At 48.3% G+C, this 24,632-nt stretch overlaps 1 protein-coding gene across 2 annotated transcripts in view; it reads right to left on the reverse strand.

The window, feature by feature from the left end:
• LOC132381482 (dapper 1-like) overlaps window positions 1-24,632 on the reverse strand; it is a 105,699-nt gene that overhangs the window by 15,679 nt on the left and 65,388 nt on the right. For both annotated transcript variants that reach the window (XM_059950926.1, XM_059950925.1), the window contains exon 2: window positions 4,867-4,999. In XM_059950926.1, the coding sequence (XP_059806909.1) occupies window positions 4,867-4,999 (133 nt within the window). The remainder of the gene's footprint in view (window positions 1-4,866; window positions 5,000-24,632) is intronic.

Raw genomic sequence — 24,632 nt, forward strand, 5'->3', positions numbered from 1 at the left:
TACCCACTTTGCACCTCCTTTTTCTCTGAAAACCAATTGAAAACCAATGTTCCGACCCTGTTTTCTGACAAGCACATACAAGTTCCGGACTCTCAAAATTTCACTTTGGAAGGCCTCCCATTTTCCAAGTACACCTTTGCCAGAAAACAGCCAGTCCCAATCCACACTTGCCAGATCATTTCTGATACTGTCAAAATTGGCCTTTCTCCAATTTAGAAAGTTGTATGATTTGGGCAATCATGGTCTTTCCATGCCCACGATGGTTATTGGTGATTTTTTTTTTTGTTATACAGGTGTCTTGCAATTGCCTTCTTCTGGCTGTTATCAATACTCTTCGGAGATGGTCTGCCTGGCATCAGCGGTCACGAAACCAGGACTTGTGATGTTCACCACCTGCCCCCTTGGCTTCATGTGACCCTGATCGGGGGCTAAGCAGGTGCTACAACTTGTCCAAGGGTGACCTGCAGCCTAGCGGAGGGAAGGAGTGCCTTACACCTCCTTTGGTAGAAGAGGGGCAGGAACGGGTTAGAAGGGGGGAGAAAGGGGATGGAGGGGGCAGCACACCTCCTGAAACTGCAGAATCTAATGCTTGGACTGTTTTGCTGTGGAGAACCCAAGCAGAACACGAGTCTTTCTCTGGTTTGCGGTGGTGTTATTTCTAACGCGTTTATGCAAAGAACAAACAAATTAAAGAGGTAAAAGGAGAGGAAAATGGGGATAATTAGGCAGGAAGGCCAGGAGACAGGAAAACAAAGAGATAAGGGGCGACACTTCTACAGATATACTGTGGAGAGCATTTTAACTGGCTGCGTCACCGTCTGGGGGGAAGGAGGGGACTACTGCACAGGATCAAAATAAGTTGCAGAAAGTTGTGAATTCTGTCAGCTCCATCTGGGTCCCAGCCTCCGTAGAACCCAGGACATCCTCAAAAAAGGCAGCATCCATCACTAAGGACCCCATCACCCAGGACATCCCCTCTTCTCATTGCTACCATCAGGGAGGAGGTACAGGAGCCTGAAGGCACACACTCAGTAATTCAGGAACAGCTTCTTCCCCCCTGATGTCTGATTTCTGAATGGACATTGAACCCATGAACACTACCTCACTTTTATATATACTGTAATTCACAGTTTTTATTAATAGGCACTACTGCTGCTTAACAATGAATTTCACAACATATTCCAGTGATATTAACCCTGATTCTGGTTCTAAGCAGAGGAAGTGACACTGACAGCGAGATGGAGTGAGGAATGCAGAGAGGAATGAAACAAGCCAGATGTGAGAAGCCAAGATAATTATAGAGGCAGACAAAGCAAAATGAAAACCTGAAACTCAGGGAAATAGGGGAAGAAAGCTGACTGAAAGCTGGAACTAAATCGATAAACAATCAGTGTCAGTCTATAACCTCCTTATGCCAAGAAGAGGCCACCCTCGGGGTGGAGGAGCAACACCACAAATCCCATCTTGGGAACCTCCACCCTGATGGCATGAATATTGATTTCCCCTCCCCGTAAAATAATCCACACTCCCCCCCCTCACCATCCTCTATTCCCCACTCTCACCTACCTCCTCCTGGGTCCCCTCCTCCTTCCCTTTCTCCAATGGTCCACTCTCCTCTCCTGTCAGATTCCTTCCTCTCCAGCCCTTGACCTTTCCCACCCACCTGGCTTCACCTTTCACCCTCCAGCTATCCTCCTTCCCTTCCCACCCCCCCCCCACCACTTTATTCTAGCATCTTCCTTCACGATGATGAAGGGCCTAGGCCTGAAACATCGACTGTTTATCCTTTCCCGTGGATGTTGCCTGACCCGCTGAGCTCCTCCGGCATCTTGTGTGCGTGTTGCTGGTCGGACATCAGTGTTCCTGACAGGGATCCCATGTGGGAAAATCTATCAGGAGGAATTTCAAGGCACAGAAATCAAACACTAACCCCAAACTGACCTCAACCCCCTCACTTTGCGACGTTGTGTATCTCCAGAATGAACATCTGGAAACGATCTTTTTTTTTCAACAAATCTAGACAGATTTGCTGGGTGTTTTCGGTTCAGTTACTGGAGCTGCTTTTCTAAATTTATTTATTTAGCGATGCAAGGCAGAACGGAGCCTTCCGGCCCAAGGAGCAGCCCACACATTTAACCCTGTCCTAATCACGGAGCAGCTCACAATGACCAACTACCTTACCAACCGGTACATCTTTGGACTCTGGGAGGAAACCAGAGCACCCGGAGGAGACCGACTTGCAGATGCCACCAGAATTGAATGCTGAAATCCGACACCCCAAGCCGTAATGGTTTCATGTTAATCGTTACGATACCGGTGCCAACAGGAAATTCCGGCGGGTGACCACACGTCCGGGAATGAAATGGTTATCGTACGAAGAACTTTTGACGGCTCTGGGTTCGTACTCACCAAAATTCAGAAGGATGAGGGGGGAATCTCATTGAAAACCTTTGAATGTTAGAGAGAGTAGATGTGGAAAGGATGTTTCCCATGGTGGGAGAGTCTACGACAAGAGGGCACAGCCTCAGGATAGTGGGGCATCCATTTAAAATGGAGATGCAGAAAAATTTCTTTAGCCAGAGGGTGGTGAATTTGTGGAATTTGTTGCCAGAGGCAGCTGTGGAGGCTGGGTCGTTGGGTGTGTTTAAGGCAGATATTGATAGGTCCTTGATTGGACATGGCATCAAAGATTACGGGGAGAAGGCTGGGGAGTGGGGCTGAGGAGGGGAAAAAAAGATCAGCCATGATTGAATGGTGGAGCAGACTCGATGGGCTGAATGGCCTAATTCTGCTCCTATATCTTATGATCTTATGGAATTGAGGCGGACAGTGACCTGGTGTAAAACTCACAAAACTCCCTCCAAGAATTAGTCACAGGGATAGTTAGAGGCACTGTGGTTTTGGTAACTAAGACTTCTATATATATATTTCTTATTATCATTTATATTATGTATCATTCCACACTGCGGTCACAAAACAACATGACGTGCATTCAATGGGCACTTTATTAGGTACACCCACTCGTTAGTGCAAATATCTAATCAGCCAATCACATGCCAGCAGCTCAGTGCATAAAAGCATGCAGACATGGTCAAGAGGTTCAGTTGTCACCCAGCATCAGAATGGGGAAAAAAGGTGATCTAATTGACTTTGCTGGTGGTTTGAGTATCTGAGAAACTGCTGATCTCCTGGGATTTTCACGCACAACAGTCACTAAAGTTTACAGAGGATGGTGGAAGTAAACAATATTGCACTGGTGCTTACAGAGAATGGTGTGAAAATGCCTTGGCAATGAGCGAGGTCAGAGGAGAGTGGCCAGATTGGTTCAAGCTGACAGGAAGGTGACAGTAACTGAAATAACCACGTGTTCTCTCAGAGGAACATCTCTGAACAAACAACACATCAAACCATGAAGTGGACGGGCTACAGCAGCAGAAGACCATGAACAAACACTCAATGGCCACTTGACTAGGTACAGAATTGGCTACTGAGTGTACATCAGTGATAATAAACCTGATTCCGATCATTTATTTATTGACAGGCATGTAACAGGCCCTTCTGTGTTGCCCAGCAATCCCCAGTTTAACCCTAGTCACCGGATAATTTACCATAACCAATTAAACCTACCAAATGGTACGTCTTTGGACCGGGTGAAGAAAATAAACCAAAATGATTCCACTTAACCTATTACCCTTAACCAGAGAAAACGTACAAACTCCTTACAGGCAGTGGTGGGAATTGAACCCTGGTTGCTGGTACTGTAAACAGTTGTGCTAACCACTATGCTACCATGCCACCCCCTAATATAGCAGGGAATAGGCTCTTCCAGTCCTTCGAGCCTTGCCTCTCAGCAGTCCCCTGATTTAACCCCTGCCTAAGCACAGGACAATTTACAGTGACCGATTAACCTACCAACAGGTACGCCTTTGGACTGTGGGAGGAAACCAGAGGACCCGGAGGAAACCCATGCGGACGCGGGGAGAACGTACAAACATCCTCACAGGCGGCAGCGGGAATCGAACCCTGGGCGCCGGCGCTGGAAAGCAATGTGCTAACCTCTGCTCGTCATCTCTTTCTCTTTTGCTTGTGAGTACTATTTTCCTCAGAAAATGAACCAAAACGAATCCACTTAACCTGTTCCCCTTCATGTGGTCACATGGTTCACCCCACCAAGCAGCTGAGGGACTCAGATTCAGCGCTCCCAGTATCCGTCAGTAAGAAACTGGTGTGTGATCAAAGGCTAATTGTTAAATCAGACCATGGCCAGCCTGCACACACAATGAGCAAAGACATACAAATAATCTCCCCTGGATGCTGGAGGGGTATGCAGTCTGGCCAGAGAGTTAGACAGAAATCCTTCGAGTCTAGAAAGGAGAAAGGACAGTAATATCATGAATGACCCCACCCTCCCTGCCCACGGACTGTTTGTCCCACTCCCATCAAGGAGGAGGCACCCATGCTGGGACAACCGGACTCAGTAACAGTTACTTTCCCCAAACAGGCTGATCAACACCTCCACCCACTAACTCCACCACTACTTCAATATTTCCTGTCAGAGTCACCTTATGTACAGATACTCCTGTGCCTAGCGTCACTTTACGGTCATACAATCAATTTATAAGCTATCTTATGTATTTATATTTATCGTGTTTTTTTAATTACTGTGTTCTTTATCTTATTGTGTTTTTTTTTCGATCCGGAGTAACAATTATTTTGTTCTCCTTTACATTTGCGTGCTGGAAATAACATCAAACGGTCTTGAATCTTGAAACGTGACAAGATAATTTTGTAAATGTTTAAATCACGCCTATGATGGAAGAAGCCGGGCCCTTTCACGCCACCTCTACGCGCCCCGCTCTCCCTTACCTGAGCTCGGGCGACTGTCGATCTCTGGCTCCCCCCCTGGAGTCTGCGACACATCGAGTCGGAGTTCACTGACTTGCCTCTCCAGCTGCTGGAGGGGGCTGAGGAAAGCGAGTTCTTGGCGCCTCAGCCCATTCTACCGGCGGTTGATGAGAAGGAAGAAAGGGGGAGAAAGACCAGGCGTTAGTCATGGTGTCGTCATTGAGATTAACATGAAGATTAACTTTATTGATCGCATACACATCGAAGTAGACAGTGAAATGCGAGATTTGCGTCAATGACCAACTATCAATAGTACACATGTACCCACCGTCATCTCTCCTGTACCAAGAAAGTTCAAAGTACATTGCACGACTGGAGATTCATCAGACAGACATACTTTATTGATCCCGAGGGAAACTGGGATTCATTATAGTCGCACCAACCAAGAATAGTGTAGAAATATAGCAAAATAAAACCATAAATAATTAAATAATAATAAGTAAATTATACCAAGTGGAAATAAGTCCAGGACCAGCCTATTGGCTCAGGGTGTCTGACACTCCGAGGGAGGAGTTGTAAAGTTTGATGGCCACAGGCAGGAATGACTTCCTATGATGCTCAGTGTTACATCTCGGTGGAATGAGTCTCTGGCTGAATGTACTCCTGTGCCTAACCAGTACATTATGGAGTGGATGGGAGTCATTGTCCAAGATGGCATGCAACTTAGACAGCATCCTCTTTTCAGACATCGCCGTCAGAGAGTCCAGTTCCACCCTCACAACATCACTGGCCTTACGAATGAGTTTGTTGATTCTGTTGGTGTCTGCTACCCTCAGCCTGCTGCCCCAGCACACAACAGCAAACATGATAGCACTGGCCACCACAGACTCGTAGAACATCCTCAGCATCATCCGGCACATGTTAAAGGACCTCAGTCTCCTCAGGAAGCAGAGACGGCTCTACAGCCTCCGTGTTCTTTGACCAGTTCAGTTTATTGTCCATTCGTATCCCCAGGTATTTGAAATCCTCCACCATGTCCACACTGACCCCTTGGACGGAAACAGGGGTCACCGGTGCCTTAGCCCTCCTCAGGTCCACCACCAGCTCCTTAAGTCTTTTTGACATTAAGCTGCAGATGATTCTGCTCGCACCATGTGACAAAGTTTCCCACCGTAGCCCTGTACTCTGCCTCATCTCCCTTGCTGATGCATCCAACTATGGCAGAGTCATCAGAAAACTTCTGAAGATGGCAAGACTCTGTGTTGTAGTTGAAGTCTGAGGTGTAGATGGTGAAGAGAAAGGGAGACAGGACAGTCCCCTGTGGAGCTGACCACTCTGTCTGACACACAGTGTTGCAAGCGCACGTACTGTGGTCTGCCAGTCAGTTAATCAATAATCCATGACACCAGGGAAGCATCCACCTGCATCACTGTCAGCTTCTCACCCAGCAGAGCAGGGCGGATGGTGTTGAACTCACTGGAGAAGTCAAAAAACATGACCCTCACAGTGCTCGCTGGCTTGTCCAGGTGGGCTTGGACATGGTTCAGCAGGTAGACGATGTCATTCTCAACTCCTAATCAGGGCTGATAGGCGAACTGGAGGGGGTGTAAGTGTGGCCTAACCATAGGCCGGAGCTGCTCCAGAACAAGGGTCTTCCAGGGTCTTCATGATGTGGGAGGTCAATGCCACCGGTCTGCAGTCATTGGAGCCGCTGGGGCGCGGCGTCTTCGGTGCAGGGACGAGGCAGGACGTCCTCCACAGCACAGGAACCCTCTGGAGACTCAGGCAGTTATCAGGCAGCCATGAAACAAAGAAACCCAAAAGAACCCATGAAAAAAAAGACATCCATTGTGCAGAGAGAGATCAAAAAAAACTAATCATGCGATCGATAACCGGAAGCAAATCACGTTCTGAGGACCACAGAGATACTCTGAGACCCATAGTCCAGTGCAGAGCCGCATAAACGTGGTGGAGCAGCAAGCTGAACAAGCCCGTCACTCGCCTTGGCTCCGAACATAGCCTGCCCTAAAATTATTAACCCTTTGGAATGTCGGAATCAACATCAGGTTTGAAATCACCGGCGTAGGTCTTGAAATTTGTTGATATGGCAGCAGTACAATGCAATACATGATAATCAAAATGTGAATTACAGTAAGTATATATATATTAAATAGTTCAATTAAATAAAAAAGATAAATAAAAAAAGTAGTGAGGCTGTGTTCCTGGGTTCAATGTCCACTCAGAAATCAGGTGGCGGAGGGGAAGAAGCGGTTCCTGAATCGTTGAGTGTGGGCCTCCTTCCTGATGGTATCAATGAGAACAAGGCACGTCCTGAGTGATGGGGGTCCTGTAGTGGGGCCGTCTTTTTGAAGATGTCCTGGGTGTTGGGGAGGCTAGTGCCCATGACGGCACTGACTGAGTTCACAGCTTTCTGCAGGCTTTTTTTTAACTCTGTGCTGTAGAAACTTCCCCCCCCCCCCCAACCTCCCATGCAGACAGTTAGAATGCTCTCCACAGAACTTCTGAAGAAACTTGTGAGTGTCTTTGGACATCCAAATCTCCCCAAACCCCTAACGAAATTTGCCGTAGCCGCCGTCCTGCCTTCCTCGTAACTGCGTTAACGTGTTGGGCCCAGGAGAGATCCTCAGAGAGGTTGGCACCCGGGTACTTGAAATTGCCCACCCTTTCCACTGCTGATCCCTCGATGAGGAGTGTAAGAGGAAACCAGGCCACCAAGAGGTCCCGGGGGAACATACAGAATCCTTACAAGCGGTGGCTGGAACTTAACGCCGATCTGACAAATGGCAAGGTAAAGATTACGCTAACCACGATGCTACCTTGCCACGTCCAAGAAGAGAAATCAATGGAAGAACTGTACCAGTATCTCCCAACAAAAACACGGTGGAGTTTGACCTTCTATTGCAGTTATGATTGCCAAGGTACTTTACAGAGTCACCCATGCACTTAATTGACATAGTCCTTATCTGGAAAGAATAGCTTTTGGTTTCTGCAACCCCGATTTGAAATTCGACTCCTCCCTCTGGTTCCCAGCCCCACAGACCAGTGACATCAACATTTGCTTCTGGGTCCAAAGAACAGGCTCTGTCTATGCCAGTGATGTGGAGGTTGAAAGAGTTGGGATCTTCATGTTCCTAGATTTGAGCATCCATCTCATTGCTCTCAGTCTCCTGAACAGACCTTTTGTACTATAAGGTTGGACTCTTGGCCTCACAATCTGCCACGTTATGATTTTGCACTCTATCGTTTAACTGCACTGCACTTTCTTGGTGGGGTGTCCAGGGAGGGGTATTACCTCGGATGAAAGGGCTTGTCGTGTCCATTCTGGGACAGCTCACTCACCTTTGGTCCCCACCCGACGCTCAGCCCTCACCCGCGGCTCGGAATAGCTGTTTGCACGCGACAGTGACCGCACCCCCGTACACGGCTACGAGAGGCGGGCTAAACTGGGTGAGGGTGGCCGGTGGGCCTCATACCCCAGGGAGATAGGGACACGTCTGTCCTAGCGTGCCAAGTCAGCTCGGGTGGACTGGGTAGATGAGATCTACAGTGAGATCCGACAGGAGTGTGGTTCAGTGCTCCGCGGAGCTGAAAGGTCTTGACAATTCTCAGAAGAAGTCGTGGTCATCCAGTGCAACCAAGGAAGACCCCATTTTGTGACTCTTGTTCCTACCACCGGACCTGAGGTCGAGAGAGTGGAACTGCCCCAGTGAAATGGCTTTTCCACTTTAAAAACCTTCCCACACAGATTTCCCGTCACCATCACCGTCAGACACGATGGATGACCACCACTTTATCGGTAGCTTTTACCCTTTATGCTGCATCGGTCTTTTACCTTGTTCGACCTCAATGCACTGTGTGATGATCTGATCTGTATGAACAGTGTGCAAGGCAGGTTCTTTAGGTTTTGTCTCAGCTCATTAATACGAATAAACCAATTCCAAGCCGAAACCCAGAAACCTGAAACTCCAAAAGCTGAGGGAGTTACCCCACTGTTAGAAGGGAGCTCCTTCAGTGAAGCGTGCAGGCCGCTGGCCTATGATTACCAATAATGCTTTGCAACAAGCCATGTTTTTGTGTGAGATGCGGTTGCTATGGGAGCCGAGCACACGAAAAGCTCCCACAAATGATTGATTTCAGGCATTTGTAGTGAGAGGGTCAATAGACGATAGACAATAAGTGCAGGAGTAGGCCATTCGGCCCTTCGAGCCAGCACTGCCATTCACTGTGATCATGGCTGATCATCCACAATCAGTATCCCGTTCCTGCCTTCTCCCCGTATCCCTTGACTCCACTATCTTTAAGAGCTCTATCTAACTCTTTCTTGAAAGCATCCAGAGACTTGGCCTCCACTGCCTTCTGAGGCAGAGCATTCCATAGATCCACAACTTTCTGGGTGAAAAAGTTTTTCCTGAACATTCTAAATGGCCTACCCCTTATTCTTAAGGGGTCCATTGATCAGGAGACTACCGGGGGTGGGGGGTATCCTGCTCTTTTATCAGAGCACCAGCACAAAGTTAACAAAGTTAATTATTCTATGTTGACTGAGGGCAGGGGACCTGTAAAAAAATCAGTTGCACCCTACCGATCTCTGGGCAAACCATCAGAGACCAAATCTGTGGAAGTTGCAGCTGTGGAGGCCGGGTCGTTGGGTGTACTTAAGGCAGACATTGGTAGGTTCTTGATTGGACATGGCATCGAAGGTTACAGGGAGAAGGCTGGGAACTGGAGTTGAGGAGGAGATAGAAAAAAGGATCAGCCATGATTGAATGGCGGAGTAGACTCGATGGCCTAATTCTGCTCCCATGTCTTATGTTCTTATGGTCTAATCATAGGGCAATTTACAATGATCAATTAACCTACCAACCCCCATGTCTTTGGAAACCAGAGCACCCAGAGGAAACCCACACAGTCACGGGGAGAATGTACAAACTCCTTACAGGCGGTGGGAATTGAACCCGGGTCTCCTGTACTGTAAAGTGTTGCCGGCGCCTCCTGTACTACGCTGACATGCCACCCCAGAGAGCTACGTGACTTATCTCCTAGTCAAACGGTTCACCGCCCAGCTCACAGGCATGGAGACTGTGTCCGCTCTGTGCTCATGGAACATCTAACCGTCGACCCTCAGGACAGGAGCGAATTAAAGATGGAGGGTGGGGGTGGATATGCTAGATAGCGAGCTTAGCGAGAGAAAACAAAAGAAAAAGAACCAACTGCCGGGCCTTCAGGGCCATCTGTCTCTCCCTGTTGCATGTATTGTGTTGGGGGGTCAAAATTCAAAACGTATCCTTACTAATTAGTAAAGGGAAACCAATTTTCGGCACAGCTTTCATGCAGCTGCTGGTTTCTGTGATTTCAATTTGTCTGCTCCAGACAGTCTTGTCTCCATCCAGTCGAATTAAATCACTATGGACACGGCATGTCACATGACCATCACCAGCAGGCCCGAGGATAGGCCAAGGCCTGACTAAGAATCAGGGTCACAAGTCAAGCTCATCAATCTTGTCTGTCTTTATGCCAATTTGTCAGGAAGCCTATTATTATTTCTTTGCGATGCTGAAAGATTTGGTGTATTTCAGTTTCAACTGACTTTGGGGTGCTTCTTAAAATAAAATCTTGGTTTTCAGTCAGCAGGCCCTGCCTCCTCTCCCACCCATTCTAACTCACGGAGAAAGCTGGGATCAGAGTCAAAGCCACTGATCGGGGCCGATGACTGACAAGGTTAACTGTTCAGGGAGTTGAAATAGAGTGAAACTTGGATTTCTTTTTATCTGTTAACTTTTCAAGAACTGCTCATCACAGGCGCAATCAGCGCTTACTGCTCATCCCTAACGGCCTTTAAGAAAATACCGGTAAAGCCACTTACAGCTAATTGGCTTAGCAGGTCATTTCAAAGGGCAATTGAAAAGCACCGTACTTTACGTGGGCCTAGGCCCAACAAGGCAAGGACAGCACCTAGCCTTCCTTGACATACACTAGTTAACCAGATGAGTTTTTACATGTCACAACTGCTCTGCCCATGAACACAAGAAACTGCTGAGTGTTAAGCATGTGGCTCAATATATCAAGGACACCAGCCTCGTCTCCATGGTTTCAGGTAAGACTTCCTGCTGACTCGATGTGTGAGAGAAACCTGGAGCACTGAGAAAGCCTACAGCACAATACAGGCCCTTTGGCCCACAAAGCTGTGCTGAACATGTCCCTACCGTAGAACTGCATAGGCTTAAGGCTGATTTATATTTGTGTGTTGCATCTATGCCGTAGGTACGTATCCCATGCTATAGGGTGACGTGCACCTCCCCAAAAAAGTAACTCATACGTCACGGCGACGCAGACGGCAACAGCTGTGATTGGTCCGCTTGGTAGCATCACATTTCTGGTTGCTTCTTCTCCGCCATGTCTGTACACCGATGCGAGATAGATTAACCAAATCGTCAAATCTACCTGCCGGCACGCGAAAATGTTTGAAATGCATTTCCTCGTCCATGTCTTTCACGAAGAAACTCAACACAGTGGCATAGAAACCCCACCGCCAACTAGTATTTTGGCGCACACCAACACGTGCTCGCTACGTCATAGAGCGACGCAGAAGTGAAAATCAGGGCAATGGTGTAGCCCGTACACACAAGTATAAATCAGCCTTTACCCATAGCCCTCTATTTTTCTAAGCTCCATGTATCCATCCAGGAGTCTCTTAAAAGACCCTGTTGTTTCCGCCTCCACCACCGCCGGCAGCCCATTCCACGCACTCACCACTCTCTGAGTAAAAAACTTACCCCTGACATCTCCTCTGTACCTACTCCCCAGCACCTTAAAACTCTGCCCCCTCGTGCCAGCCACTTCAGCCCTGGGGAAACGCCTCTGACTATCCACACAGTCAATGTCTCTCATCATCTTATACACCTCCATCAAGTCACCTCTCATCCTCCTTCGCTCCAAGGAGAATTGCTCCCCAATCCAGGCAACACCCTTGTAAATCTCCTCTGCAGCCCCCCCCCACCCCCGCAGCAAGGCAACCAGAACCGAGCACAGTACCCCAAGTGGGGAGCCATCTGATTTCTGAATGGACATTGAAGCCATGAGCACCACCTCACCACTTTTTTCTCTCCATTTGCAGTACTTATTTAATTTAACTTTTATTATAGATACAGTTTTTATGATATGTATTGCAACGTACTTCTGCCGCATGACAACAGGGTTCATAACATCTGCTGGAGCTTATTTTAAACCTGATTCTGATTCAGATTTTGACCCCAAAAAGGGTGGCGGAAAAAACCCCCAGGTATCTCGTCTTGCTCCGGCAACTGCTCCGCACACGGCTGCAGAGCGTGTGGTCACACCACAGGAAGCAGCCTCCACCGCCATCGACTCTGTCCTTACTTCTCACCGCCTCGGTAAAGCAGCCGGCAAAATCAGTGGCCCCTCCCATCCCAGTCATTCTCTCCTCTCCCTTCCCCACCCACCATCGGGCAAAAGATCCAGAAGCCCGAGACCAGGCTCAAGGACTGCTTCTGCCGATCTATCTAGTACCCCTCTATCACCGCTACTTTTTGTAGGATTTTACATTCAAGGCCGTAGGTGTTTCAATACCAGGCTCTGTAAGACCCAGTTAGATAGATCTATCTTTCACACCTCTGTCAAGTCACCGCTCTTCCTCCTGAACTCCAAGGAGAAAAGACGTTGATTTTTTACCTGGCTCGCTGGGAAGTTTTATATGGAATATGAACAACAATATAAGTCACAAAGAACTCAACATGAGGTTCAACAAGATCCTGATAGTTGAGGGGATGGTAACTGTTCCTGACCCTGGTGGTGTAAGTCCTGAGGCTCCTGTACTTTCTATCTGATGGCAGCAGCGAGAAGAGAGTACGGCCTGGGTGGTGGGGGGGTCCCCAATGATGGATGCTGCTTTCCTACGACAGCGTTTCATGTAGGTGTGCTCACTGGTGGGGTATTATCCACTATTTTTTGTAGGATTTTCCATTCAAGGGCACTGGCGTTTCTGTACCAGGCTGTGATGACACAGTTAGATAGATCTATAATGTACAACTCTATCAAGTCAACTCTCACTTCTCCGAAGCTCCAGAGAGAAAAGTCCCTGTTTGTTCTTTTTTCAACCTTGTCCACTGGGATGTTTCACATGCAATTTGAATGACAATGCAAACCACAGCCAAAAATTTCTGCATGAGATGGAACAAAAAGCAGGAGAGACACTGCAGAGGGTGCAGAGAGGATTCACAAGGACTTTGCCTGGATTGGAGCAGTTCAGTTAGAAGGAAGGCGAGATTGCTTTCCCAGTGGTAGAGGAGTCTGACGGGTGCCTTTTCCCCCTTGATAGGGACGTTTATGACAGGAGGTCAGATATTTAAACGAAGAGTGAGGAGGCTAAAGGTGAATACATGTAGGCTTTATCCCCTCAGTTTGAGTGAGACTAGAACTCCACACAATGGCATGGTAGAGCAGTGGTTAGCTCAGGACGCTGCCTGGATTAGATAGGGTGCAGAGGAGATTCACCAGGATGCTGCCTGGATTAGCGAGGGTGCAGAGGAGATTCACCAGGATTCTGCCTGGATTAGATAGGGTGCAGAGGAGATTCACCAGGATGCTGCCTGGATTAGAGAGGGTGCAGAGGAGATTCACCAGGATGCTGCCTGGATTAGCGAGGGTGCAGAGGAGATTCACCAGGATGCTGCCTGGATTAGCGAGGGTGCAGAGGAGATTCACCAGGATGCTGCCTGGATTCGAGAGGGTGCAGAGGAGATTCACCAGGACGCTGCCTGGATTAGAGAGGGTGCAGAGGAGATTCACCAGGATGCTGTCTGGATTAGAGAGGGTGCAGAGGAGATTCACCAGGTTGCTGTCTGGATTAGAGAGGGTGCAGAGGAGATTCACCAGGATGCTGCCTGGATTAGAGAGGGTGCAGAGGAGATTCACCAGGATGCTGTCTGGATTAGAGAGGGGGCAGAGGAGATTCACCAGGATGCTGCCTGGATTAGAGAGGGTGCAGAGGAGATTCACCAGGATGCTGCCTGGATTAGAGAGGGTGCAGAGGAGATTGACCAGGATGCTGCCTGGATTCGAGAGGGTGCAGAGGAGATTCACCAGGACGCTGCCTGGATTAGAGAGGGTGCAGAGGAGATTCACCAGGTTGCTGTCTGGATTAGAGAGGGTGCAGAGGAGATTCACCAGGATGCTGTCTGGATTAGAGAGGGTGCAGAGGAGATTCACCAGGATGCTGCCTGGATTAGAGAGGGGGCAGAGGAGATTCACCAGGATGCTGCCTGGATTAGAAAGGGTGCAGAGGAGATTCACCAGGATGCTGCCTGGATTAGAGAGGGTGCAGAGGAGATTGACCAGGATGCTGCCTGGATTAGAGAGGGGGCAGAGGAGATTCACCAGGATGCTGCCTGGATTAGAGAGGGTGCAGAGGAGATTTACCAGGATGCTGCCTGGATTAGAGAGGGTGCAGAGGAGATTCACCAGGATGCTGCCTGGATTAGAGAGGGTGCAGAGGAGATTCACCAGGATGCTGCCTGGATTAGAGAGGGTGCAGAGGAGATTCACCAGGATGCTGCCTGGATTAGAGAGGGTGCAGAGGAGATTCACCAGGGTGCTGCATGGATTAGAGAGGGTGCAGAGGAGATTGACCAGGATGCTGCCTGGATTAGAGAGGGTGCAGAGGAGATTCACCAGGATGCTGCCTGGATTAGAGAGGGTGCAGAGGAGATTCACCAGGATGCTGCCTGGATTAGAGAGGGGGCAGAGGAGATTCACCAGGATGCTGCCTGGATTAGAGAGGGTGCAGAGGAGATTCACCAGGATGCTGCCTGGATTAGAGAGGGTGCAGAGGAGATTGACCAGGATGCTGCCTGGATTAGAGAGGGGGCAGAGGAGATTCACCAGGATGCTGCCTGGATTAGAGAGGGGGCAGAGGAGATTCACCAGGATGCTGCCTGGATTAGAGAGGGGGCAGAGGAGATTCACCAGGATGCTGCCTGGATTAGAGAGGGTGCAGAGGAGATTCACCAGGATGCTGCCTGGATTAGAGAGGGTGCAGAGGAGATTCACCAGGATGCTGCCTGGATTAGAGAGGGTGCAGAGGAGATTCACCAGGATGCTGCCTGGATTAGAGAGGGTGCAGAGGAGATTCACCAGGGTGCTGCATGGATTAGAGAGGGTGCAGAGGAGATTGACCAGGATGCTGCCTGGATTAGAGAGGGTGCAGAGGAGATTCACCAGGATGCTGCCTGGATTAGAGAGGGTGCAGAGGAGAGGTTGAGCGAGCTGGGTTCAATTTCAGCCGCTGCCCGTGACTAAGTGGGTTTCCTCCGGGTGCTCCAGTTTCCTCCCACAGTCCAAGGATGTAAAGGTTGGTAAGTTAATTGTAAATTGTTCCGCGGTTAGGCTGGGTTAAATCGAGGGATTACTGGGCAGTGGAGCTCGAAGAGCTGGGAAGGCCTATTCCACTCTGCATCTCCATAGATAATAAACATACAAATGCCGAAGGAACTCAGCAGGCTTGGCAGCATCGACGAAAGAGAGTCAAGAGTCAGTGTTTCGGGCTGAAATCCTTCATCAGGTCTCTGATCAAGTGAGATGCCCCTCCCTCTCTGCCAGATCCCCCCCGTCTCTCTCTCTTTCGAAGAGAAACGACAGAACAATTTAAGATGGAGTTGATGAGGTTCTGAGAGAGACCCACCCGGCAGGTGAGGAACTTTATCACACCAGCTCTCCAAAACGCGGTCCACTTCACCTCAAAACCGCTTGGAGGCTTGGCTCTGTGTTGGGATATCGCCCATTAACGGTGGTCTGACCGCCATCAGAAGGCCAGAGCCCAGAGCTGAGGTACATGAAAATCTTTCTGTTTCTTGAGCTGTTTATGTTGGCCCACTCACAGTAAAACATTGCAGCATTGCCAGCAGAGGAAAGGAGAGAAAGGCATTTAATCTGTCAAAGAAAAATATGTTGCTATTTTGGGAAATTAAGTCATGAATAAACTGAAGCTTGACAAGGTCGCAATTTTCTCTCTGTTGGTGCAGAAATTTCGTACTCTGGCTCCGAGTGCCTCTTTTCACCAGAGTCCTGCTGGTAACTAGTGACCCAGATTCACTTCCCACCCTGCTCAGTGGTGAGGTCGCCCCGCTCCTCAGGTCAGAAGGTCAAGGGTTCAAGCACCCCCACTGCTCTGGACCCAGGAGAGGTTCAGGAGCATTAAGACCATAAGGCATAGGAGCAGAATTAGGCCATTTGGCCCATTGTGGCTGTTCTGCCCAAATATCCCTGTCATTCCTCCCCTCCCCCCATTCTCCTGCCTTCACCCCATAACCTTTCACTCCCTGACAGAGGGAGTGCACCACCATCTTGTCGTAGGGGTTGGAGGCTTACGTGCCTCAGTGATGCAGAGAGCTACGTTGAATGGAGTCGGGGCTTTACTGCCTTGGCTCTTGGTAGGGTCACCCATGTCAAACAAGTCAAAGGGTAAAGGCCAGACTAACCCGTCCCCCAGGTTCGAGGGTTCAGCTCAGGGTCAACAACCCCGAATAGTAAAACAAAATTATTACAGAAATGGCAATGAGGAATCCTTCTGCATCAGAGTTTTGACGGTATTCCTGACTGACAGGAGTGAAAACCAAGAGGAAAGTACTGACACGATGTAGGAAGCCCTGAGCACCAGATGGTGAGATGGTGCCCTAAACGTCAGCGGCCTAACGGGCTGTACGTGAGGGAGTGCCTCACTGTTGCAGGTTGGATGTCAAAAATGATCCCCCCGTCTGCTCTTGGAAGTTACAACCTCCCATTGGTGGTGCAGTTGAAGAGCAGCAGGAGCCGTCTCCATGGTATCGTGAACAATATCATCCACAGCAAAATAAAGAGATGGGTTTGGGGCTGGCTGTGGGATCTTGCTGTGCACCAACTAGCTGCCATGTTTTCCACATTGCAGCATCGTCCAGACTTCAAGCATTCCTCAGCAAGAGCCTGTGGGAATGTAAGTTATTCTAATCGCATGCCGAAGGCCACTCACCCATCAGTACGCGCCAGCTCCAAAGAGGACATCAGTCCTTTTCCTGTTCTTTCTATCCTGCAAACTTCTTTGCCTCCCTGTCTTTCTTTCTCCCCATCCCTCTTTCTCACTCTCTCTCCCTCTCTCTCTCACTCTCCCTCTCTCTCTCCCTCTCCCTCTCTCTCTCTCCCTCTCTCTCATTCTCTCTCCCTCTCTCTCTCTCTCTCTCTCTCTCTCTCTCTCTCTCCCTCTCTCCCTCTCTCCCTCTCTCTCTCACACTCTCTCTCTCATTCTCTCTCTCCCTCTCTCTCTCTCCCTCTCTCTCTCTCTCTCTCTCTCTCTCTCTCTCTCTCTCTCTCTCTCTCTCTCGATTCTTTCTGCCACTTACCTACACAAACGGGTGATTGGAGGCAGCCAATTGACCCTCCTGGGGGACGTGGAAGGAAGTTGGAAAGTCGGAGTATCTTGCCGAACCCATGCGGTCACAGGGAGAAGGTGCAGCCCCCGCACAGATTGTGCCAGAGGCCAGGATTGAACCCTGCTCACTGGAGCTGTGAGTCACAGAATTAAGTACTGAGCTACTGTGCAAAATCTCTTCCGTTCCTTGGGCATGGTGGTTAGCACAATGCTTTACGGTACAAACAGTCGCTGCCTGCATGTTCTCCCCATGACCGCGTGGGTTTCCTCCGGTTTCCTCCCATGGTCCAAAGGTGAACCAGCTGGTAGGATAATTGGTCGTTGTGAATTGTCCCATGATTAGACTGGGGTTAGATCAGGGGTTGCTGGCTCAAAAGGCCAGAAGGGCCTACTCACTGCTGTTTCTCAATAAATAGACAGATGGATAGACATACAGATAGACAGACAGACAGAGAGACAGGAAGACAGACAGACAGATAGATATACATACAGATAGACAGACAGACAGACAGATAGACAGGAAGACAGACAAGATAGATATACATACAGATAGACAAACAGATAGATAGATAGATAGATAGACAGACAGACAGATAGATAGATAGATAGACAGACAGACAGGCGTAAATAGACAGATAGACAGACAGACAGATAGATAGGTAGATAGACAGACAGGCAGACAGACAGACAGACAGACAAATAGATAGATAGATAGATAGATAGATAGATAGATAGATAGATAGATAGATAGATAGACAGACAGACAGACAGACAGGCAGGCAGACAGACAGACAGACAGACAGATAGATAGATAGATAGATAGATAGACAGACAGACAGACAGATAGATAGAGAGACAGACAGATGAATGACTATCTAAATAAGGAAACAATTTAGTAATTGTGACTCCAGCGAACGGTCCCTCTGAAATGACCAGCAGGGTGCTGTCCAATGGGATGTCCATCTCTGGCTTGTCTCTATGGGCCATCGGGAATTAGTTTGAGCCTGGCCGACATTTATAGACCCGCCCCTGCGGCACTGAACGGAGGTAATCTACTGTACGCTTGGAGAGGGAGGGGACCAGGTTCCCCCGTGACAGCCACCGTCATGTCCGTCAGTCCAAAGTTACACACCCCGAGGCCAACCCTCTCTGATTCACTTTGAACTGCAAAGGCCCAGGGCTTAGAGAATTCGCACGACAAATAAAAATTCTTCATCCTCAGCTATTGGTATTGTCAAAGTCAAAATCGCTTGTTGCCATGTGCACAAGTGCATGTATGCATGGAGTGATGGAAAACTTGCAGAGGCATCACTGGCACAGAGCAACAAACATTCACAATCAATTAACCACATCAGTTATGCAAGGAAAAACAAATGGCACAGAAAAAAATCCAGTCCATTCCACTGCAAAGTTCTCATCCTGTTGCGTTACTGAGGTAGTGAATAGCGTTACGCCAAATGGATCAAGAATCCAATGATACTAGGGAAATCACAAACAGGAGAAAATCTGCAGATGCTGGAAATCCAAAGTAACACACACAAAATGCTGGAGGAACTCAACAGGTCAGGCAGCGCCTCAGGAAAAGAGTAGACAGTCGACGTTTCGGGCCGAGACCCTTCGCCAGGACTGGTGAAAAAAGAGGAGGTCGGAGTAAGAAGGCGGGGGAGGGGAGGAAGTAGGTGATTGGTGAAACCAGGAGAGAGGGATGGGTGAAGTGAAGAGCTGGGAAGTTGACTGGTGGAAGAGATAAAGGGCTGGAGAAGGGGGAATCTGAGAGGAGAGGACAGAAGGCCATGGAAGAAAGGGAAGGGGGAGGAGCACCAGAGGGAGGTGTTGGGCAGGTGGGGAGATGAGGTGAGAGAGAGAAACAGGAATGGGGGAATGGTGGGGGGGGCCATTACTGGAAGTTTGAGAAATCAATGCTTATGCCATCAGGTTGGCGACTACCCAGACGGAATATTAAGTGTAGTCCCTCCACCCTGATCGTAGCCTCATCATGACAGTGGAGGGGTAGATGTGTGGTACCTCAGACTCAATACCATTGTCTCCTCTTGTGCTGAGGTGAGGCCACCCTCAGGGTGAAGGTGCAACACCTTATATTCTATCCAGGTAAACCCCAATCTGACGGCTTGAAAATCAGTTCCTCCTTCCGGTAAAAAAAAATTCTCTCTCTCTCCCCTGTTCCTCTTTTCCTTACTCTGACATTTTACTTCTTCTCACCTCCCCCGGGTCCCCTCCTCCTTTCCTTCCCTTTTTTTATTCTGGCACCTTCTCAGTCCTGATGAAGGGTCTTGGCCCAAAATGTGTATTGTATTGGCCTGTACAATTGTGTGTATTGGCCTGTACCTCCTGCCTGATAACAGCTTCTAAAGATGGCATAGCCCAGACGGTGGACATCTTTGATGATGGATGTGCCTTCCTGAGAAACTACAGATGGTAGGGAGGGACGAGCCTCTGTAGACACATGGTGCAGAAACCCCTAAGGACTCGGTGCCACTCGAGGTCAGGCTCGATCTTCGGCAACTTCAGCTTCCTGCAATCCAAGCTCTTGAACTGCTCTGACATTCTCGCTACCTCTCTCTCTCCTCCTTTAACCACCAACATCACCTCACAGCTCTTTTGAGTTCAAAATCCAGTGTTGATGTTCGAACAACAAAGATAATTATTTTCTTTCTCCATTCACATTCAGTGCACAATGGCTGCCATTTTCTTACCCACAATCCCTTTCCCTGCCTCCTGCCCATGCCCATAACGGGGAAAGTATGCATGCCAGCTAAATGCTTACGTAGGCCAAATGAACAGAAATAAATGCTACAAGCCTTTATAAATCAAAGTATTGAGTATAGGAGTTGGGATGTAATGTTAAATTGTACAAGGCATTGGTGAGGCCAAATTTGGAGTATTGTGTACAGTTCTGGTCACCGAATTATAGGAAAGATGTCAACAAAATAGAGTACAGAGGAGATTTACCAGAATGTTACCTGGGTTTCAGCACCTAAGTTACAGTGAAAGGTTGAACAAATTAGGTCTTTATTCTTTGGAGCGTAGAAGGTTGAGGGGGGACTTGATAGAGGTATTTAAAATTATGAGGGGGATAGATAGAGTTGACGTGGATAGGCTTTTTCCATTGAGAGTAGGGGAGATTCAAACAAGAGGACATGAGTTGAGAGTTAGGGGGCAAAAGTTTAAAGGTAACATGAGGGGAAACTTCTTTACTCAGAGAGTGGTAGCTGTGTGGAACGAGCTTCCAGTGGAAGTGGTAGAGACAGGTTCGATTTTGTCATTTTTTAAAAAATTGGATAGGTATATGGACAGGAAAGGAATGGAGGGTTATGGGCCGAGTGCAGGTTGGTGGGACTAGGTGAGAGTAAGCAATCGGCACGGACTAGAAGGGCCGAGATGGCCTGTTTCCGTGTGTAATTGTTACATGGTTACAAGCTCTATAATTGAAGGGTTTGTCTTATGAAGAATGTTTGATGGCTCTGGGCCTCTACTCACTAGAGTTCAGAAGAATGAGGGATGACCTAAATGAAACCTTTTGAATGGTGAGAGGCCTTGATAGAGTGGAAGTGGAGAGAATATTTCCTACGGTGAGGGAATCTAAGACTAGAGGACACAACCTCAGAATACAGGGAGGTCCACTTAGAGATGAGGAGGAATTTCTTTATCCAGAGAGTGGTGAATCTGTGAAATTCTTTGCCACAGGCAGCTGTGGAGGCCAGGTCTTAATGCATATTTAAGGCAGAGGTTGATAGATTCTTGATTGGTCAGGGAACAAAAGGGTACAGAGAGACGGCAGGAGATTGGGGCTGAGAGGAAAATTGGGTTCGCTATGCTGAAATGGTGGAACAGACTGGAGGGGCCAAATGGCAGGGAAGTGAAGTATGTGCAGTGAAAATTACAAGTGAGAAGGTGCTCAGGAAGCTTAATGGTCTGAGGGTGGATAAATCTCCTGGACCTGATGGAATGCACCCTCGGGTTCTGAAGCTGGAGAGATTGCGGAGGCGTTAATGATGATCTTTCAAGAATCGATAGATTCTGGCATTGTACTGGATGACTGGAAAATTGCAAATGTTACTCCGCTGTCTAAGAAGGGTGGGAGGCAGCAGAAAGGAAACTATAGACCTGACATCAGTGGTTGGGAAGTTGTTGGAATCGATTGTTAGGGATGAGATTACGGAGTACCTGGAGGCACGTGACAAGATAGGCCAAAGCCGGCATGGTTTCCTGAAAGGAAAAATCTGCCTGACTAACCTACTGCAATTTTTTGAGGAAATTACAAGCAGAGTAGACAAAGGAGATACAGTAGTGTACTTGGGTCTTCAGAAGGCCTTTGACAAGGTGCCGCACATGAGGCTGCTTAGCAAGATAAGAGCCCATGGAATTACAGGGAAGTTACTAGTGTGGGTGGAGCATTGGCTGATTGGCAGACAACAGAGAGTGGGAATAAAGGGATCCTATTCTGGCTGGCTGCCGTTGGAGTTCCACAGGGGTCAGTGTTGGGACTGCTGCTTTTTACCATGTATGTCAATGATTTGGATTAATGAATCTGTGGCTAATTTTGCCGATGATACAAAGATAGGTGGAGGAGCGGGTAGCGTTGAGGAAACAGAGAGACTTAGATAGTTTAGGGGAATGGGCAAAGAAGAGGCAAATGAAATCCAATGTTGGAAAGTGTAGGGTCATACACATTGGTGGAAGGAATAAACGGGCAGACTATTATTTAGATGGGGAGAGAATTCAAAATGCAGAGATGCAAAGGGACTTGGGAGTCCTTGTGCAGGATACCCTAAAGGTTAACCTCCAGGTTGAGTCAGTGGTGAAGAAGGTGAATGCAATATTAGGCATTCATTTCTAGATGTATAGAGTATAAGAGCAGGGATGTGATGTTGAGGCTCTGTAAGGCACTCGTGAGACCACACTTGGAGTACTGGGTACAGTTTTGGGCTCCTTATTTTAGAAAGGATATACTGACATTGGAGAGGGTTCAGAGAAGATTCACGAGAATATTTCCAGGAATGAAAGGGTTACCATATGAAGAACGTCTGGCAGTTCTTGGGCTGTATTCCCTGGAGTTCAGGAGAATGAGGGTGGATCTCAAAGAAACATTCCAAATGTTAAAAGGCCTGAACAGATTAGATATGGCAAAGTTATTTCCCATGGTAAGGGAGTCCAGGGCAAAAGGGCACAACTTCAGGATTGAAGGACGTCCATTTAGAACAGAGATGCAGAGAAATTACTTTAGTCAGAGGGTGGTAAATCTGTGGAATTTGTTGCCACGATTGGCTGTGGAAGCCAAGTCATTGGGTGCATTTAAGGCAGAGATAGATAGGTTCTTGATTAGCCAGGGCATCAAAGGGTATGGGGACAAGGCAGGGGAGTGGGGATGACTGGAAGAATTGGATCAGCCCATGATTGAATGGCAGTGCAAACTTGATGGGCCGCATGGCCTACTTCTGCTCCTATATGGTTTTATGGTTTTATGATCTTATATCGGAGCCTGAAGTTGGACACCCTCCCACGGGCCACAGTGGTCAGGGTTTGTCCTGGAGCATTCAACTTTCACAAGTGTGAAGCTGTAGCTCCAAAACAAATCTTGAGAACTTCTGATTCCAGCTGCAGATTTTGATGAAAGACGCGGGGGCCAGTCCTTCCCAAAATGAAGGTGAAGCAGACACAGTTGGGCTGGTTTGGTTGGGAAAATATGTCCCCATCCAGGGGCAGAGACTTCACTTGACGAAAGAGGAACTGGGGAGAACAAAGCCAGTTGGAGCTTTCAGAAAGCGTGGCATTGTAGCATAACACTATTGCAGTTCCCGCGACAAGAGTTCAATTCTCACGCCTGTCTGTAAGGAGTTTCTACGTCCTCACCATGACCATGTGGGTGTTCTCTGAACACTCCAGGCTCTTTCTGCATCTCAATGACACACAGGTTAGTCGGTTAATTGGTCACATGGGTGTAACTGGGGTCGTGAACTTGTTGGGCATTAATCTCCTCTCATTCGTTCGCTATGTGCCGAGTCATATGACATCATCATCAGGTGCCTTATCTATGACATGGGCGATCATGGTCTTTCCACGACCACGGTTGTTCTTGGCAAATTTTTCCACAGAAATGGTTTGCCATTGCCTTCCTCTGGGCAGTGTCTTTACAAGACGGGTGACCCCAGCCATTATCAATACTCTTCAGAGATTGTCTGCCTGGTGTCAGTGGTCGCATAACCAGGACTTGTGATCTGCACCGGCTGCTCATACGACCATCCACCAGCTCGTCCCATGGCTTCACGTGACCCTGATCAGGGGCTGAGCAGGTGCTACACCTTGCCCCAGGGTGACCCGCAGGCTAGCGAAGGGTAGGAGCACCTTTGGTAGAGACATATTTCCACCCAACCAGTGTCAGAATCAGGTTTAATATCACCGGCATTTGTCTTGATATTTGTTAATGTTGCGGCAGCAGATTGATGTGATAGAGAAAGAAACTGTGAATAACAGTAAGTATATATATATATAATAGTTAAATTAAATAAGTAGTGCAAAAATAGAAATAAAAAAGTAGTGAGGTAGTGTTCATAGGTTCAGTGTCATTCAGAAATATGATGGCAGAGGGGAAGAAGCTGTTCCTGAATCACTGAGTGTGTGCCTTCAGGCTTCTGTACCTCCAACCTGGAGGTAGCAACGAGAACAAGGCATGGCCTCTGTCATAGGGGTCCTTAATGATGGATGCTGCCTTTCTGAGACATCGCTCCTGGAAGGTATCCTGTGTATTACGGAGGCTAGTGTCCATGATGGAGCTGACTGAATTTACAACTCTCTGAAGCTTGCTTCGATCCAGTAGCTGTGCACCCCCCCCCCCACCCCTCCATCACCCCCACACCAGACGGTGTTGTAGCCAGTTAGAATGCTCTCCACGGTATATCTGTAAAAATTTGAGGAGTGACTTTGATACACCAAGCTGTATCTCTAAATAAATTTAAAATATAACAGGTTGGATAGTGGCTGAAGAGAGAATAACTTGCAGGGTTGGGGAGAAGGCCAGGGGGAGGGATAAGGGAAAACGGGGCCAATGGATTTGAACCTGATGGAGTGAAATCTCCTCCTTGTGTTGCCAACTCAACGGCTCAGCAACTCATAGATGCTCCGCTGACACGCCTGTCTTCAGTGTGTGAGCGCTCGACCTCTGTTGCATACGTTACCAAGCACCACACCCGCCAAGTACCACCTCTGAGCCAACTGTGAATCCGCTGGCCCAGTGGAACACACTGCCACGTTAACACAAGAAAGGACCGACACAAAGGGTTCTTTTGAATTATGCCCACCCTATGAGTGTAAAAAAAAGCATATCTTTGCTCTC

Source organism: Hypanus sabinus, chromosome 26, assembly GCF_030144855.1.
Source record: "Hypanus sabinus isolate sHypSab1 chromosome 26, sHypSab1.hap1, whole genome shotgun sequence".
Lineage (NCBI taxonomy): Eukaryota > Metazoa > Chordata > Chondrichthyes > Myliobatiformes > Dasyatidae > Hypanus > Hypanus sabinus.